At 32.3% G+C, this 20610-nt stretch overlaps 1 protein-coding gene across 2 annotated transcripts; it reads right to left on the bottom strand.

Moving 5' to 3' along the window:
- Positions 1–11157: 11157 nt before the first annotated feature.
- On the bottom strand, positions 11158–19469 carry LOC126683041 (E3 ubiquitin-protein ligase UPL5). Of its 2 annotated transcripts, none has more exons than XM_050378862.1 (3): positions 17388–19467; positions 13377–13966; positions 11158–11737 (listed from the first exon to the last, which is right to left on the bottom strand). In XM_050378862.1, exons 1-3 carry the CDS (start codon positions 19261–19263, stop codon positions 11474–11476), a joined length of 2730 nt encoding a protein of 909 aa, XP_050234819.1. In that variant the 5' UTR covers positions 19264–19467; the 3' UTR covers positions 11158–11473. The 2 variants fall into 2 exon arrangements, with proteins under 2 accessions (XP_050234819.1, XP_050234826.1); XM_050378869.1 differs by lacking the exon at positions 11158–11737 and adding an exon at positions 11744–11904 and having other exon boundaries at positions 17388–19469.
- Between the last annotated feature and the right edge of the window lie 1141 nt (positions 19470–20610).

Raw genomic sequence — 20610 nt, 5'->3', positions numbered from 1 at the left:
CCAGCAAGAAATGTCTACACCCAAAGAATAATTTCCAGTCTCCGGTTGAGATGGTAGAGGTATGGGTTGCTATTGGTTTTGGGGTTTGAAGAGTACTGTGGTGATGTGGTGTTGGTGTATAACAAGAGCAGGTGAGGTTTTTACTACCCTGTTGTGCTCTTAATGATGGGAATGGAAGTTGAGGTTTTGAAATAGTACAAGGAAGCAATGTATTACCAATAGCTAGTGATACGGTAGGATTTGTAGTAAATATAACAATTTTGATACTTATAAGGGAGCATTTAGCAGGCTCTGTAATCTATTTTTTCTGTTAAATTTTATAAATTTTAAATTTGTGGTCGCTTTTGTTTATTGACAATATTGACAAGAGTGTGACGATTATACTAGCAAGTGAATAATAACATTTTCTTTTTTCTTTTGAAGGCATGTTGAATGATAAAATTGTGTAATAATTCAATTGATAAATCTATTCAATTTTTTAATTTGCAAACATTTACAGTATACTACTGGTTAACTCTTATTTTAATAATAATAAATTTATTTTTTTAGTAAATTTTATGATTTATGCTTGTTTCTATAATTCTAAAATTGTTGTCTTCTTAGTAAAATGATAGTCAATTGTTAGTAAACGGTTAGTAAATTAACTTATCTTTCAGTAAACGGTTAGCATTTTTTTAGTAATTGAAAATGAATGGGTGTTGGGTAACTAATGGTTTATATTGGGTAAACCGTTGGTTAACTTATAATAAATTTTATTTTGAATATATCATTAATAAAATCGTTAGTAAACTGTTACTGAATTTTCTTTATTGTTGCTAGTTAACCAATGGTGTACTAATGGTACACCAATAACCTTATTTTTAGTACAATGTTAGTAGATGTTGGGTTAACTGTTGGTAAATGTGTAATAATTTTTATTTTGAATATATGGTTATAAGTTGTATTTTTTTGTGTAAAATAGTATATTGGCCTTTTTATATTTTTTATAATTTTAATTTTAGAATACCGTTAGTGAACCGTGAGTAAGCCGTTTATCTTTCTTTAGTAAACCGTTGATAAATCGGTAGTCAACCATTGGTAAATTTATATTTAGTAAACCGATATAAACCATAAGTTTAATATTTTATAATTTTAAAAAATAAACAATAGTAAATTATTTTTTTAAGTAAATTGATAGTAAACCGTTGGTAAATTTATATTTATTAAACTGATATAAACCATAAGTTTAATATTTTATAATTTTAAAAAGTAAACAATAGTAAATTGTTTTTTAAGTAAATTGATAGTAAACCGTTGGTAAATTTATATTTAGTAAACCGATATAAACTATAAGTTTAATATTTTATAGTTTAAAAAAAATTAACAATAGTAAATTGTTTTTTAAGTAAACTGATAGTAAACCATTGGTAAATTTATATTTAGTAAACTGTTACTAAACTGATAGTCAACCGTTGGTAAACTTATATTTAGTAAACCGATATAAACAATAAGTTTAATATTCTATAATTAAAAAAAAACAATAGTAATTTATTTTTTAAGTAAATTGGTAGTAAACCGTTGGTAAATTTATATTTAATAAACCGATATAAACTATAAATTTAATATTTTATAATTAAAAATAATAATAGTAAAATTGTTTTTAAGTAAATCGATAGTAAATTATTAGTGAACTTATATTTAGTGAACTAATATTATTAGAATTTTTTTTATAATGATAATTGAATTTATTTTAGTCTAGGTATTTAATCTTAATCTTAGGCCTAATTACTTAAAAAACCTCAACATTGTAATATTTTTTCGTTTATACCCTCACGTAGGAAAAAGTTCATTTGTACCATTTTTTTGATTTTTCGTTTTCATCTCTACCCTAAAATTTAATTTTTTTGACAATTAAATTAATTAAAGGACGAAAACATTATAAATGATTAATAATATTAATGTTTAATTAGAATATAAGCTAAATATAAAGGATCATTTTGAATATTTTTCCAAATGAAAATAGGTCAAATTAGCTCTTTAGGGTAGAGATGAAAATGAAAAATCAAAAAAGGGTATAAATAAACTTTTTCCTAGATCAGGGTATAAACGAATAAATGTTATAAGGTGGGGTTTTTTTTAAGTAATTAGGCCTCAATCTTACTTCATTTTTAACCTTCTCAGATTAGCACTATTTGAATCCTAGAGCAATGATTTGGGGAATTTTTATTGTTGGCGAATTGCCTCATTTTAGTCCTACATGAAATGAGAGAGTACAACTTTTTAGCTATGATGATATGTGGCATTTTACATGGACTGAATACATAATTTGACCTCTGAACTTGTACCCTTTTACCCATCTAACTTCCAAACTTAACGTCTCACCTATCGAACCCCTGAATTTGGTAAATAACCCGATTTGACCCCCGAACTTGATAAATACGTAAACATTTAACCCCTCCGTACATAATTTCTTCTAGAACGTTTCAAGTGACAGGTGGACACGAAGGGTTCAATACTTACATATTTATCAAGTTCAGGGGTTAAATCGGATTATTTAACAATTTAAGAGGTCCGATAGGTGAGACGTTAAATTTAGGGGTTAGATGGCTAAAAGGGTACAAGTTCAGGGGTCAAACTATGTATTAAGCCATTTTACATGCATATGATGATATGTGGCATTGGACAAAAGAGGCACCATTTGACATGTCATAAAGTTTTACAGTTTACAAACGACAGCGTTTACACGCTACACCAATTTCTTTCAAGACACAGTTAGCCGCCATAACCAATTTCTTTCAACTTCGCTTCTCCATCAAAATATTTCCAACACTTTCCCGAGAAATTAAAAAAAAAACATGATGGCCTTTAGCTTCTCTTTTAACCGCCTCAAATCCCACCTCCTCCGCGCCTATTTAGCTGCGTCTCCTCTGTTTCGTCACCATATTGGCTCCCCTCTGTAGAAGTGAAGAGAGTCTTTATTGGGTGGCTGTCATAGCGTATTTCTCAGCTTAAAGAATATATTTCAGCAACTCAAATCGGTGAAGTCGTATTTTTGCAACAAAATTAGTTGGTGGGTGCTCTTGAGATTATTTTACTATTTTATGGGTATTTGTCTAAAAAGCTCTTCGCTTAACATAATGTAAAGTAAGCGAACGGTATATAAATTATGACTTTCTATTATTGATGGAATATCTTTGTTAGCTTATTCCAATGTCTTCACAACTTCGGATGCTATTATTCCTGAAAGACAATGAGAATTACAATAAACGATAAAACTCGAAATATTCATACAAATCATACCAACAACGGTTACTTATATTATAGCTGCATCAGAACTTATCTTGAATATTGCAGACGGTAGAGGCCTTCATCAACGTACTTTAACCTCACAAGGAGTACAATATCTTCACAAGGAGTATGAAATCTCACAAGGAATATTTTAACCTCATGAGTACTTTTACGGCCATGTTTGGTTCATGGAATAGGTGCGGAATGGAATAGCTATTCCGTATAGAATGACAATTCTTTGCTTTGGTTCATAGAATAGGTATTCTAAAGAATTGCTATTCCATGATTTTGTGGAATAAACACTCCTCTCAAAAACTAAAGAATGGCTATTCCATTCCTTGTGGAATAACTATTCTATTCCATGCTATTTTATTCCATGAACCAAACATGGCCTACTTTACAAATTGAAATGACAAATTTTATATATAATTAATGAGAATTAAATAGAGTAAAAATAACATATAATTATACAAATATTTAAAAATAATATATAGTAGGTAATTTAAATAATAAACTTTATTATAATGGATTTGATTTCGATTGAGTTTTCAATAGTTAGAGTCGTGATATTTGAACAAATTGTACTTTATAACATCAAATGAAGAGATATTTTCAAAAATAATTAAAAACATAGTTTGAAAAAAGAAAAGAAACAGTTACCTCCATCTAACCACTTACGATATTACGTCTGTTAATTTTGATTAGATAAACTCATGATAATAGAATGTGAATCCTTTTATTCAGTACATTAATGTTTTATTATATATGAAAATAAAGTTTTACTGCTAAAAATACAATTTGAATCTCGACCCGAGCCCAGTTTCATAAGAACCAAACTAAAACGGAGTCCCATGAAGCCAAATCCGACATGAACTGAGCCCGTGAATCGAACTAGACTCTCTAACCGAGTCCCAACTCAAACAAAATTGTAGTCCCGAGACCCGAACCGAACTTGAGACTGACCCGACCAGAACCAAGTCTTGACTTGAATCAAGTCCCGACCCAAATCCGACCTTGAACAGAGTCACGATCCCGAGACCCGAACCTGACGCCAACCTCGAATCCAAACCATGACCATGACCCTAACCTTGAGTTCGGACTCCGAGTTTCGATCCTAATTCTGAGTCTCAAACCTGACTGATTCCTGAACCCCACCCGAGTCTTGACTCTGATCATGAATCTTAAATTGTAGGACTCCAAGTCATGATCTTGATGTCGAATGTCCACTTCGTTCAAATATTGACCCATTAATTAATATTAGTTTAATTTTATATCACTAAAATTAAAGAAATTAATTTTGTTTAGTTACAATCATTTTTTTTTACATTAAAGATAATCTTCCATTGAATCAAACAGTTACAAGTTAAGAATTTTCAAAAGGATAACCGTTTCTAATAACCTGAAAAGAACAAAATTTGAAGTCCTCTTCGCAGATCGCCTTACAAAATTAAAATTAAAATTACATAACTGCTCAACCATAATAAAGATCTAATTATTTTCTGTCTAAAAGAAGATACCAATCCTTCATAAAAACAAATCACGAAATCTTTCATAAAAATAAGATAACAAAATTTTCATAAGAAAAGACAGTCGTCATATAAAAGTATAAAAAAAACTAATATAATATATAAATGATTTCATCTTTAGTATTGAAAGATCTTGATCTATCTCTAATTTGTATATACTATTGACAGCAGCAGAAGTAAAAGTAAAAAGAAAACTCGTGACAGAAGATTTTTCTATTTTAAAGAGAAAAAGAGAGAAAAGAAGCATATTTTAAAGATATGTTAAAAACTAGATTATGTTTTAATTTTACTAATTTTTTTGATAACTGGGTAAATGGAATTTTAATACTTTAGTTTTAGTCATTTAAATTGTAAAAAAAGCTAAAAAAAGAAATTGAATCATAATAAAGATTTTTTAGATATTGAAATTCCATTTATATTTTTAGAAAAGGATTCCTATTGGGATGGAAAGAAGCCCTTGTACTGCTCATACAGTTCTAAAACTTAAGTACTGTTTACTTAAAAAAATAAAATAAAGTAATCCGGTGACATTAATTTACAAATTTAGTTTTTATATCCGATAATATTGCCGAAGTGATTTTTGAATATTTGATGCTTTTGCCTTAGCTTTAAGAGTATGTATCTTTGTTGCCATTGCATTACTCTATTATGAAAAATTCAGATTTATCTTTCTTTTCCTTTTTTCTATAATTCATATACTTTTATATTCATGTCATCTTCTTTTTTAATCAACCAAGAGCAATTATATTACTTAGTATATATATATATATATATATATATATATATATATATATATATATATATATATATATATATATATATTATATTGGTAATTTTTAGAATAGATGTTTCGGTAGTTTAATTATAACTTTACATTACAAGTTTTGACTTTTTTCTGACTTTTTTATTTACGAAAAATACCTTTTTTTTTAATTTTACAAATATCTTTTTTGGTTTCCAATTTTGGTTTTCGGTTTTTTCTGTTCGATCGACCGATCCGATCGACAATTTTTTTATATAGTGTAAGATAATTAGTGTATATATAGTGTTAATTTTTATTTTTTATAGATTTTTTTCCTGGATTTTTTTTATAATGTAACCGTGTATATATAGTGTTTATATAGTGTAAGATTAGTGTATATATAGTGTATATATAGTGTATATATAGTATATAAGTAGTGTATATATAGTGTATTTTTAGTGTATTTATGGCATTTTATAGTGTTTTTTGTGGTTTACACCATGAAACACTGCAAATACACCATAAACACTGCAAATACACCATAAACACTGCAAATACGCCATAAACACTGCAAATACACCATAAACACTGTAAATGCACCATAAATATACTAAAAAACGGTAGAAATACACTATAAATACACCAAAAATACACTAAAACGTAAATATATTATAAAATTACTACAAATGCACCATAAATCAATTTTTTCTTTATAAAATCAGTAGCAATAAACAAATTTATGAATAAGAGAAAGACGAAATAAATAATTATATAAATAATAGAACAATTTTATAAACAAAAAATTGTAGATCTATAATAATCTATTTACAAAATATTTAAATCATTACAAAAAATTTAAAAAATTACACAAATCTAAAAACGAGTTGAGAAATCCATAGTGCGAACGGATTAGCGCGAACGGAAAAGACGAACGGAAAAACGACCGGAAACAACAAAAAATTTATCGGAAGTAGACGAATGGAAGCGCGAACGGAAAAACGAACGGAAAAGACGAATGGAAAAATAACCGGAGGAGAAAAACTGAAAATCAAACGAAAAATAAGAAAAAAAAGAGAGAACTTTGAGAGAGAAGAAAGAGAAGAGAGAGAAAAAAGAGTAGCTACGTAAAAAATTAACCTAAAATTAAATAAGACTTTTTTATATAGTGGGCATTTTTGATAAATAAGTTAAATTATTAGGTAACGTAGAAAATAAGAGAAAGATGAGTTAAAATGGTGTAAATACTTTGCCAAAAACATATATTTGAAAAATAATCTCTTACATATATATATATAATAAAGATAAAGCCCAAAATAGAAATCAATACCAGCAAAAAGAACAGAGACACAATTGCAGCTAACTAAAAGCAACAGAACCACCAAAAGAACAAAATTGCAAAAACAACAAGACAATAGGTTAATGAAATGCTAGCAAACACTTTATCAGCAAGAATATCATTCTCGATGGTTTTTCCAGGACTTGAGTAGTCTTCTAATCAACCTGTCAAAAGAGAATAGGTCAGAATGATTCGGACCGGTGTTCGTCCGAACACACTCCGATGCTTTCTTGCTAAACAAGTGTAATTGAAAAAAAATATAGTCTTTACCTGACCTAAGTGGCGCAATTTATATGCTTCTTATTTCGAGTTGTAGTATCAGTCAAATACTCAACTATCTTCAGTTGGTGTCTTTTTTGTCGAGATAGGTTAAACTTGATCATAATCTGTATATCTTCCGAATTATTATAGATTTATATGTATGTTTTGAAAACTCGGGTTAATGTCAAACATTATTAATATAGTTGGTAGAGTGGAGTTTCGGTTTTTCCTGAGCGTTGGTTGTTATTAATGTATATATGAAATAGTTTATAGATGTTTAGACTTATTAAGGATTTCGGAGCTAGCACTCCCATTCTCTAACACCGGTTACAATCTTCGAATTTGGATCGTGACAGATAACTCGAGTTTAACCTCTTAATAACCATGACTTTCTTTTACAAAACCTACCTTCTTCTCTTAAACAATAACTACAGCCCAAGATAGAGCCTACCCAAGCCTATGGGTGGTTGACCCCTAGTTGTACATTGTTTATGAGGGTATGCTTGTTTTACAATGTTACATTTTCAACAGTTTTCTTTTTTAATATGGTAATTCAATTATATATTTTTATGCATCTAGCAAATTACTCTCAAGTTTGAATTTTTTCTTGTATTATGTGTGTTAACAATAATAAAACAATCCAAATACTATTAGTTGAAAAAATATAGAATAAAAAGAAGATACAAAAAGATGGAGGCTATATTAAAAAAAAATGTCAAAAAAATATTAAAAGAGAAAGCCATAAACACTAAAATAATACACGAAGGCTTTTTTTATAGGTTAAACTAATTAGATAAATAAAAAACTATACTATCTTTACATAAATATAATAATTACTTTAACATCCTCCTTTAAACTCATGATGAGCAATAAGAATCGATAGTTTGTCAGCCAAAAAACGAAAGCGCGAGGAGGAAATTGATTTGGTAAACAGATCTGCAAGTGTAAGGAAGAAGAGACAAATGACAATGTTAATGGCAATGTGTCATTATCAAGATGATAGCGAGTAATATGACAGTCAGTCTCAACATGCTTGGTTCTTTCGTGAAAAACCGAGTTGTGAGCAATCTCAATAGCATTCTTATTTTCATAGTGTAAAGGAATTGGTCGCAACAAAAAAACACTCATATCAGCAAGCAACCATCATAACCAAACTATTTCACAAGTAGTAGAAGGCATAGTACAATATTCAGCCTCTGTTGAAGATTGAGATATAACATTTTTGTAACCCCTTTCTCAAAAAATATTATTAATATCATAACTCAGAATAAAATCGCAGAAAATCTCTTTGTTCTGTCATTTATTAACGACCTCGAAATAACACAATTTCATTAAATTTACAAATATCGATTTTAAAACAGAAAGCTAAAAGCTAATTTCGAAAATAATAATTAATAGTTTATAAAAAGAATTGAAATTTATATTTAAATAAAATCTAAATTCAGATGACACCGTTGATCCACCTAACAAGATTAATTGACTGTCGTACGAATCTAAATGGATGAGTCACTGCGGTCTAACTCTTGAAAAATAGGTGGCAAAGGATGAACTGCCTACTCAATAAAATATAGCTAATTATATATATGACAACAACAAACAAAACAAATAATAGAATGTCATTAAATCAAACCATAAATCCATCAACTCTCATAATCTTGCTTTTTCACTTTTCCAAGAGATAAGAGAATCACCTAGCAAATTACAGAAGCCGGTAGTGGATTTGAGATCAGTAGGATAACCCGCCTAATCAACATCAAAATAAACACATAACTCTAAAGATGATGTAGAGGAAAGAAGAAGTGTTTGGAACTGAGTGCCACGAAGATATCTTAAGATGCGAATAACAACAGCCCAATGAACTATAGTGGGAGAGGTAACAAACTGATTGACTGTGTGAACATTATATGGAATATCAGGCCGAGTAATAGAGATAAACCAAACTTTCAACAACTGTTCTATAAAGATTCGAATCTGGTACAAGAGACCTATTTGAAATAGAGTATCGAGCATTTAGCTCAATTGGAGTATCAATAATCTTACTATCCTAGAGGCGAGCATGCCATAAACTATCAGACATATACTTTGATTGAGAAAGAAAATACCATTTTGAAAAGGACGTAACTTTAATACACAAGAAGTAACGAATATGACCCAAGCCTTTCATAGAAAAACTTCAAGCCAATTAAGACTTCAGCAAGCTAATCACAAAGCTCATCACTTGTAATAATCATATCATCAACATAAAGAGAAAGCAAGATATCACCAACTGAGGTACACTTGACAAACAAATCAGAATCGTGATTACTCGACAAAAACCAAGAGCAGTAATCACAATAGAGAATTTCTCAAACCAGGCAAGAAGAACCTGTTTGAGACTAAAAAGAGCCTTCCTAACTTTGCAGATTTCACCAGGTTGATGATTAAAACTAAAAAGAGGAGCCATATAAACTTCATGAAGGTCTCCATTCAGAAGAGCATTTCTAACGTCAGTTTGAATTATATCCCAACAACGAACATAAGCAACAGCAATAAGAAGTCGAACTGTAGTCAATTTTGCAACAACAAAAGTCTCCTCAAAATGCACACCATATTCCTGAGAATAACCCTTGGCGACCAAGCGAGATTTGCATCTTTCAATAGACCTATTAGACTTTGTTTTAATCTTATAGACCCAACAAGAACCAATAGTATGTTTTCCTACAGGAAGAAACGCTAAATTTTAAATATGGGTTTGATGAAGAGCAGTTAGCTCCTCAGCTATAGTACGCCACCAAAGAGAATCAAGAACTGTCTTTTTGAAAGATTAACGCTCAGAAACACCATGAATAGAAGTAAGAAATGAAGAAAATGAACTTGAAAGACAAAAGTAAACAATATTAGGTTGTTTAATAGACTACAATTTCGTACTAAATAACGATGTTTGAAAGTATCCATCATCTCTGAAGATGATTGTTATGATGTTAGCTTATGGTGAAATTTTGTTGTGTTTATGGTGATGATTTTTTATGTGTGTTTTTCTAGTTCGATAAAAAATCCTTTTGGTTTGGACGATCATTAATGTGGACTCTTGATGAGCCCAGTCCTTCTTTCAGTGCGTTTTCTGATTCGTTCAAGTTTTTCTCGAAATAATTCGCTTGTATATTGCACTTTTTTATTGTTTTAACAATCCCTTGCAATAGCTCAGATTTGCATGCTATGGATTCCTTGATGAATACAGATTATCTTAGATTTGCAGTTTTGAAAATTAATCTTCATGGTTGTAAGTCGTAGACAAGTTCACATATATTTTAGCATGGACAAGATGTTAATTGTCAGATAAGAGAAATTCTTAGGTAGACTCAGTCCACCACGTCATCCGTGTACTAAGCCTATCACATAATGACACGTCATTAAAATGATGGCAATCTTGTAATATTACTATTCAAATGTGTAAATAAGTAATGTGAATCATATAAGTACTGTCAGATAATCAATATTGTAACTGTTGTTTTCCGTTTATAGTAATGAAAAACAACAAATGCTTCCGACTGTTTTTCCGATCATTGGCATGCTAATACGATAAAATAAGTTTCATATTTGCTTAATTAAGTTATTATATTATTCAAGAAATGATAGTTGAATGCGTAAATGATACATTTGCCTATATAAAATCAAATTGACAAATCTTGTTAAGAAAATTGAGTTCGTTCTTTTACTTGTTAACTATTCAATAATCGAAAAAAAAGCCTAAAGATATCTTTTGATGCATTTTAAAAAAGTTACAACACCAATTCAAAATAAACTCTATCAATAATAAATTCAAAAAAATTGAAAAACCATTGATATGCAAAAATCCTCTCGATATAAACCAAACCAAAAAATCAACAGAACAAAAATAATTAGTTCAAAAATATTTAATCTTCTTATAAAATTGATTCAGTTCAATTTTGAGAATATTTGATGTAATTTAATTCAATTTAAACGGGTTGCACACAAAGATGATTGAAACATAGTAAATAGTCATGTTGCATCAACTAACACAATCATACTCAGAATCTAATATTTCCATTGATTGAGATGTCATTGTAATATAATATCTGTCTACTTACAGCTGATGAAAAGCAGGTGATGTTCAAGTCGATGGAAGCAGGGACATTTTATCCCTTGTCGCCCCCAGTATTTACGCTTTACCTATATGGAAAAGTCGGCAAAAAACACAGCAACGGAATCACAACAACATAAATAACTAAATCACCTCCTTACATTAAGTCTAATGACATCTGATGACATGATCCTATCTGTACAAACTGAGTACAAATCTTTGTTTCTATGTGCACTTTTAGAACCCTTGTATGCAATGCTTCACCATGTACCAAAACTGCATCCGACATGCTCTTGGGTTATCACGTTAAGACGATTTTGCATGACAGCCATGGACGAATAAGGTGGGAAGCACAGCCTGTAGAAACATGTATGGGACGACGGAAGCCGATCTTCTGGATCTCCAGACTTGTAGATATAAAGTCTCGATGCCAACCCATGAAAACCTTCAATTGGAAGATGCTTTACTGATGTCCAAAAGAAGAGAAGAACCCTTCTCTGCTCTGGTGACATTTTGCCAATTATCTGAAAAATTATTCAATACTTACAGCTCTATTTTGCATAATATATGAAAACAACACCAACTACTCTCCAAACTCTAGTTGGCAGGCCAAAACTGAAGGATACAAGAACCGAAACAGCTCAATTTGTCTTATAAATCATTCATCTTCTGCAGATTCCTACAAGTTTTACTGTGGTAATAATACGTAAACTACACATCAAATCAATACAATCCAACAAGCATGTGCACAGAAATTGACTCTTCTATATAAGTATTATGTATATGAAGTGCTTAAGATAGAAAATGAACACAAATCCACATGCCAACAGCGTCTGCTTAGTCTGAAGTTCATGACATAGAAAATGCATGCAAGAGACTACACACATGCATACATCAACTCATATGTTACACACACACACACACACCATTATTGTAGTTACCTTATTATCTAAGAGCATCTCCAATGGTACTCTAAGAATATAAATTTAAAACCAATAAACTTTTAAATTTAAAACTCTTATTTTGGTATTTTCTAAAAATGTTAAAAAAAAAAATATTTCTTCTCTCGTTTTCTTTTTATTTTTTCTCATTATCTTATGTTGAGTAATGAAATCATTTAAAAGAATGAAATATCATTCATGAAATAAGGAGTAGAAAATGAAGTTTAGCTCTCTGCAAACAAACTCTCACCCTAAATTAATATAATAAAGAGTCCACTGTAGTGTTCATTTATTACTAATTCGACTTGTTTAAAGAGTTTAAAGAGTTACCAGGAGATGCTCTAAGAAACACTAAGACAAAAGAACCCGCTAAGTTTAGAGGGAATGAAAGAAAATAAAACGCACATGCAAGTTCCCAAAATTGATGATTGATAGACCACTAATCATAAAAATCAATTTCAACCATGTGATTAGCATTAGTACCAACAACGGGGCTAGGCACATGCCCATCACACTAAGTTTTCTCCTTGCCACAAAAATCATGATACTATCCTACAATTTCTTTTGACAAATACATCCAGGTCATGTATGCTGACACCCAGTAGTAACTACGTGATGTTTAACTAACAGCATTATGTTACTAACTAAACGCAAACATATATATGCAGTAATCAATTTAGCATCAATCGCTTCAATCAAACTCATTTACCTGTCCTATATACCGAGGAGAAGCACTAAAATTTAACCAAAATGATGTACATACCCATAAGCACAAAACTTCAATAGGTCACAAAAGTTATGTCTATAACCACAAACTTAGAGTTTACCCTTTCATACGATCTAATTCCCCTTCACCAGTCCATACAGGGATAACCAAAAAGACCAGACCTGGATCGTACTTTACATAAAATTTCACTATTTAACCTAATAAAAGTTTAGGAAGTCTTTTAACATCATTCTGAAAACTGTTCGGTACAACAATTCCATAACCAATTACTAAAACAGACTCAGCTTTAACATTATAGGGTAGCTTCAACACTGAAGGTGCTATACTATATTGAATAAAATCCCATAAGCGTTACTCGTGCATATACCTACTTGTAACATTCCCCATAATAGAATTATTGTCGCTAGTATAGAAATATGTAAATTGCAATATAAAATTTGTAAATATTAGAAAGGAGAAAAAAACAAAAGAAAACACAATGCTGCAAGCACTTACCTTCCAAAACCAACATATCTGAGGATCAGTTTCCTTGTAGCCATTGTACTCTGTATGTGCTTTCCAATCTTCAACACTAATGGCACTTTCACTTCCATAAAGCATCCAATCAAGATCTTCAAGCTCTATACTTTGGAAGAAAAAATTCTGAAGGCCCGAGTTACAAAGAATATCTGCAAACCCTCGTGCAAAACGAGAAACCTGATCAGAGGTAGATATCACAAAGCGGTGTCGAATGAGCAGGTTTACATATTCATCTCTATTTTTGCTTGATACAGAAATGCTTTTGCCATCCGGACAGAGTTCCACAATTCTCCTGGATCCTAACTCCTCAATCTCTCTAACAAATGTTAATCCTAAAGCATCTGAATCAATAAAATCGGCATCCATCTCAAGAATCTGCTTGCAGCTATTGTATAAGCATGGATCTGCATCCCGTATGTCTTCTAAGAAAATACGCCTTCCAGCCAATTGCATGAAAAATACCCGATCAAGAACAATACCTACTTGCACTTTATGCAACAATGCTAATGCAATCACTCGACCGCAAAAGGTAAAATAATCAAGGTGCAAAGGCTCCACCTTAGATGCTGCAGCAAGAAGAAATAATAAAAAATTATACTTTCATAGAGTTTCATAAGAACATGTGCCAAATGTTCATTTGATCAACGGTTCTCCTAGAAAAGGGAAGGAAAGGATATTTATAAACGCCAGAACTGATGCATGGAAAGCAAAATTATGTTCATTCCCATATTACTCAGAGTAAAAAGGAAAGTTAGCATGCCATGTTCCTATGACTCAAATAATAAAAATGGCCAAATTTAATGCCAATAAAAAGTTCCACAAGCATGATCTCCAACATGTTCTAAGGCCTATCATTAATTTGTTTCTGACATAAATTACGATTAAATTGAGGCAATACATATAAATAAACACATGCGAGAGCCACTCAAAAACATTTCAAATAACGGTTTTCTCAAAAGGCCGAGTGCAGTTTTCTAATTCTACCCTTTCAAGTTCCAACTGAATGTAAAATTAAAATCAATAAGAGCCCAAGTGTAGCTCTGATGACAAATTAAAGATGGTGTTGACAGACATGATGTCAGGCCAGGAGATACAGGTGGCTACACCATTTGAATTAATCTTAGTAAGCTATATAGACTTTCACAGTTTATACGCAGAAAAACCAACCAAATAACAAAGATAGGCTTCATAGATACTTTGTGATGCATGTCCGCCCCTCAAATAGAATCCTATAAACTGCCCTTTGAACAATTTAAAAAAAATAAAACTTGAAGTCTTAGATTTAAATGGCCGAATTTAACTTGCCTACTAAGGCAATCATAAGATGTAATTGCTTCCTAATTTCTTATATAGTTACTGATACCTTCATAAGATGAAAAAATATTAATCTTAACACACAGCCCTCTCAAACTAAACAAACTAAAATTTTCAAATTAGAATAGTCATAAACCAAGTGAAAAGAATAAAACAAACCAACTAACTAAACCACTTAGGGAAAAAGTCATAACGGCATTAAATCACAATGCTTGTAGTGTAACATGTCTTTTGCAACATCAGTCAAATGAGAAGTAAAGCTGCATATTAAATCAGAATCATATTGGAAGGATAAAGAAGACATCCTATGTAAATTACGTCAATAATGCAAAAAATAAATTAATATGTTAAACTATGCATGCCTGACTATACACAGAGGACAGGACTGAAAAATAGTTTAAAAACAAAACCAAAAAAAAAAGAATCTGCTTCTCATTAAATGAAATCATTTGCATTCTAAAAAGGAAACAATACTCAAAAGCAATGAAGAATATGACTATCCTTCTTGCATTTTTCCCTCCCCAACAAAAATTTGAAAACCAAACACAGTAAAAAAAAATTCCTTTTCCCTTTTCCTCATAGGAGGGAAATTTGTATGGTGAAAATTTGCTAATTTAGAGATCTTCCAACGCTCAGAAAAAAAAAACCAGTGATCGAACTGTTGTGAACATTGCTCCTTTTACCGATACCATTGGAAGACAATAGATAGTTCAAAAGCAATGACACGACTTGTAATTGTATAATTCAAATAGGACAGCAGTATAAGTTTGGTTTAATTGGCCTTGGAATAAAAGAATATGCAATAGTTCAGAAAATTAAGGGCTCAATAGAATCAAGTGCAGGATATATTCAATATGCAAAAACAATAGACATCTCAAGCAATTAATATCAAATGCTAACCCAACAAGTACAGGCTTTAAGTATGATCTAACAATAAAGAACCAGACTGTCTCAGAGAACAATATTAAAAGAATGCACTAATTAACAATATTAAAAACCATTTCATAATTCTTTTAGAAAATTTAAGCCCTACGAATTGGTGAACATAGAAGAATTAACTTCATATCATGATTCATGAACATGATGATGTTGTGCCTAGTGAAGAAGTTACTGCTAGACTACCCTTTGTTTCTAGTCTCAAGGAACAAATAGAAGATATAGTTGATTATCAAGTGGTTCCTACGAGAGTGGATGGCGTTCAAAAAAACAATCTGATTGCACATGGATAACTAAAGAAGAGTACCAAAGGCTGGATCCAATACTCTATGATAAATTTCATGATTTTAACTCGGCGTCGAGTTTCTCGAAGCCGGAAAGAAATGATGGAGAACGTAAGTGACAACGAGCATATTCGCGTCGTGCCAAAAGAGAGTCCATTACTCAAGCATTAATATGGGACGTAAGGGATGATGGTGAAGTTGAATGGGCGGTTAAAAAAGACTAATTTAATAAAGGAATTATGGTAGGTCAGGGATATTTTATTAATTTTTGCACATTAAAATTATTATAGTGTTTTAGGAGTGTTTTATTAATCGTCGAGTCATATTTATATTATTGTTGGATTATGATTAGTTTCATGTCTTATTTGCATTAAGAGTTTAAAATCCAAAATGGATTTCGATAAATGTTAGAAATCCTTAGGTTTGTAAAATTATTTCTCTACATATACTTAGGTTTGTATCATGTATATTTCAGATTTGAGTTTAATAAAATTAAAGCTTCCTACAGTTAGAATTCTATTGATTCTCTCTAGCTTTGCCTTAGGTGTGATTCCTAGAAAAATATCAATTATTTTTCTCTTAATCTCAAACCTAAGAATTCATAATATCTAAAATTAAACTTTTGTTGAAATTAATAGATCTGTCCTACATCAACATTTAACCATGTCCATCAGTGGGAAAAAGAAAAAAATGACTCGCTGTCAAAAAGGAAAGAGGAGTAGTGCTGGTGTCTAATTTCTCAAGCTCACAAGCAAGCCAATGAAATAGCAAAATATTTGCCAGCAGTAATAACATCACAGCTAAAAAGTGAGACGACTAACATATGAATATGTAAATCAAGAGCACCAACTTTCATAAAACCACTTAATCCATTCTAATTAAGCAAACGACTAACTGATTTCTTTGCTTCAAATGATAGGTCTACAGCCAGAGCAACATAATGACTAAATAAGGTTTTCACTCTTAGAAGGTTCCCTATAAAAATTAGTCATGTAACGATATCACGCAGACTAAAACGTACAAATTACTATATCACCAAGATAAGTCATCCTTATGCTACTTAATAAGATGCATAAAAGCACTAAACACAAACATCTGCACGAATATTGTGTTTGAAATAAAGGTGTACTATGTCCACAATACCAAATGCTACTAAGGATTTCAAGGAAAAAAAATGATGATATCACTATTATATTTTTTTTTTTACCAAAGATATCACTATTATATGAAAATTGTATAAATAGTTGCATATGAGTTCCACCAACTGTTTTATTTTTTCAAAAGTAAATTTTAGCAAATAAATATTCTCATTCTATTCCAGTTAAAAGACTAGTATAATGAAGTATTCTGTTCAAGAAAACATCAACAATGAGATAAAAAAAATTGAAAAGAAATAAGCAATGACGAGATGAAGGCTTTAAGCATATGCAACAAGAAACAGGTGAATACTTACCAGGATTAGGAAAGAATCTCCGGCGATCATTTGGACATGCAATAAAGAGTGCATTTTGTTGATCGAATAGAGCTTGGACTACCAAGAAAAACCACTCCCGCAACACACCAGGTCCAGTTGCTTCCTCATTTTTAAATTCCATAAATAGACCACCATGAAGAGACTCAGGATCTGCACGTGCAATGTACTCAAAAGACTCTGCCAACAACTGTGACCGGTCAATGAGCATCTCATGCAGCTCCTCATAGTCTTCTTTAACATCTGGAAACAACAACATGGCCAAATGCCTTCTGGACTCAAAATTAGTCACATCTTTATGCGGAAGAAGCCACTGATGATCATCGTTTCGTTTTGCAAATTTAACAATTAGAACACATAGAGAAGCCTTTGATCTTCGCATAAACGACCAGAATTTTTCTTCAGCTCCTTTATAATGTTTGGCAATGTTATTCAATTCCTTCAAAATGACAAGGTACTGAGACCACCTTGTGCAAGTAGAGTCGCCTTGCCCATTTGCCTTCAAAGGCATAAAGTCCTGCATTTTAGTCAGACAACTATCCATCTTTGACATTAAACCCTCAAAAATATTATAAAGATTCTCAATCTCTTGCACAAATACTGGATGGCTAGAACCACTCTTTTCCAAAGGTATAGCAATAGGACCCCAAAACCCAAATCGCTCTTTAATAGTGGTATGAATCGGGTGCAAGAAGGCTGAGAAGTCCCTAACATCGCTCAACGAAGGCCCTGCACTGTTTTCAGACACACTTGAATCCAGTTCGGAGAACAGCCTACCGGCTAATTCACTAACAAATGGAAAAACATCCTCTAACACAATCAAACCTTTTACATCCTCCCCACGACAAACCCCCATGCTCCCCAACAACGACCCAAGAGTACTCCGGCAAGAGAGATACAACGAGTCATTATAAGAAACAGTCCTAAGCAGCTTACAGAACTCTAACACTATCGGTGCACACTGATTATGCAAAGACTTGGGCAATGAACTCCTGCACGAATTCAGAAAATGCCTAACAGAACTCTCAGCACACTCCTTATTACCTTTAATATTGGAAATATAAAGCATAACCAAAGCAGCAGGAGCAGAAGATGATATAAAAATTTGAAGATGACCAATGGCAGACTCATTATCATCCTTAGGAGTTAAACTAAAGAACTCATTCATCAAATTCTTAATACGCTGTGACGTACAAGTGATGGGATAACAAGGGCCTTTACAAAGGCGACAAATAAACGAAACCATATCATCGAGCAATTGACAAGTCTGGGGATGCTTAGTACTACGCATTCTACCTACCAATTGCAGACCAGCATCGTTCTGAATGGAACACTCGGCCAGTGTGCGCTCGCACTGGAGTTGCTTGCCTTTATAAATTAACCTCTGCTCTGTAACTGGAATTCCAGTTATTAAGCTAATTTTTTCGTGAATGAACTTCACTGTATCCTCGGAATTCGCTTGTATGACGAGATGATTACCACCGGACATCATTTTCACAAAAAACTGAAGCATCGGCGACGATTTATCGGGGCCTGGGAGAGAGCTGGAGCAGGGAAAGCAAGCTGGTTTTGCATCCAACACGCGGCGGGAGGGGAGCGTAGCAGGCACAGGAGATTGTTGAATCTGAGTGGAGGACAAGTCCACGCCGGTCACAGGGGTAGAATCGTCTCTTCGCATCCTGACGGAGGAGACTAGGCCGTTGAAACTGCTGAAGTCGCCGTTCTCTTCATCCTCGTCGAAATTAGCGGCGTAATCGTCGAGTTTGCGCTTGGTTGCCGCACGGTGGAGATGATCGTGGCCGTTGATAGCAGCCGGGGGGATTGTGCGATCAACGGTCGACGATCGGAGAAGAGACATTTGACGGTGGTGGAGAGAACCCCCGCCGTTACGGTGGGGGAGAGAGCATAGAATTAAAAGGCGAAATGAAAAGGAAATTAAAACCCTAAAGTTGTTCGGAGAGTGATCGGAGTATAATTTTGTAAATTTGTTTGTGAGTTTTGTTTGAGTTTTGCAGGTCTTCACCTAAGACTGTCGTCTTACGCTATTTAATATTTAATATTTAATATTTAATATTTTTATTTGTATGTATTTACATACCTTATTTGAGTTTTGTTAGGTGAGGACAAGTTCATACTATTTTTCTTTCCTTCTCTGGGGATTTGTGTGCCGTAGTGAACGGTTAGGATCTCTCTTACGGTAGCGTTACAAGGAAGACAACAGATTGTGTACTGTTCTTACTCGTTTTATCCCCTACTTACCACTATTCTTATGCACCACTATCGTTAACTATTTGTACCACTTTCGATAGGGGTGAGCAAAAACCGAACCGGACCGAGAAACCGAACCGAACCAGACCGAAATAGACTATGGAGTGGTTTATATGGTGTATATGGGTTGGTTTGGATTGTGATTTTTAAAAATCACGGTTTGCGGTTCTGGTTTGGTATTAAGGCACGGTTAACCACGGTTAACCGAAAACCGAGGAACAAAACGGCGACGTTTTGATATATAAGGGGGAGGGGTGATTTTGGTATTTTCCTAACCTAAAAACGCAACCCTAATCTGCTAACCCCCCATTCATTTCACTCGCAGCCTCATTTCTCTCAAACTCTCATCTCTCTCTAGAAAGCTCTCCCCTCTCTCATCGTTTCTCTCTGAAACCCTAAAAATGAAACCCTAATCTCTCATTTCTCTGATGCAAATTTCTCTCGTTTCTTTCATTATCACCTTGATAATGGATTAAACATTTTTTCTGGCTGTTCCAAATCCATCTATTGGTAATGGATTCAACACTTCGTCGTTTGTTTTAATGGGTTCCAGTTTGTTCTTATCTGTTCTAATAAAGTTTTCTTATCTTTTGCATGTTAAATTTCTGGTTCTAAGAGTTTTAATCGACAAATTTTGTGAAGAAATACTTGAACTTTAAGGTAATTTCGGTCGATTCAAAGGTTTATTTTTTTTATTTCTTGTTTATATTTCCTTTAATGTACTGGATCTAAGTTTTTTCTATCTTTTGGTGGTTTTGGTTGCAGATCTGGTATTTCTTAACAAAGTGACTCGATTTATTTGAGGTATAGCCGAGTCTAATATGCTTTGGTTCTTTTAGTTTGTTTAATCTGGTTTTAATTTGGGTTTTTGAACACATTTGCTCTGTTTTCTTATGAATTTTGTTCCTGTCTGTTTTTTTTGTCTTTCATGAACAAT

This window comes from Mercurialis annua, linkage group LG1-X, assembly GCF_937616625.2.
Source record: "Mercurialis annua linkage group LG1-X, ddMerAnnu1.2, whole genome shotgun sequence".
NCBI lineage: Eukaryota > Viridiplantae > Streptophyta > Magnoliopsida > Malpighiales > Euphorbiaceae > Mercurialis > Mercurialis annua.
This window is presented reverse-complemented; position numbering and strand designations above follow the sequence as displayed.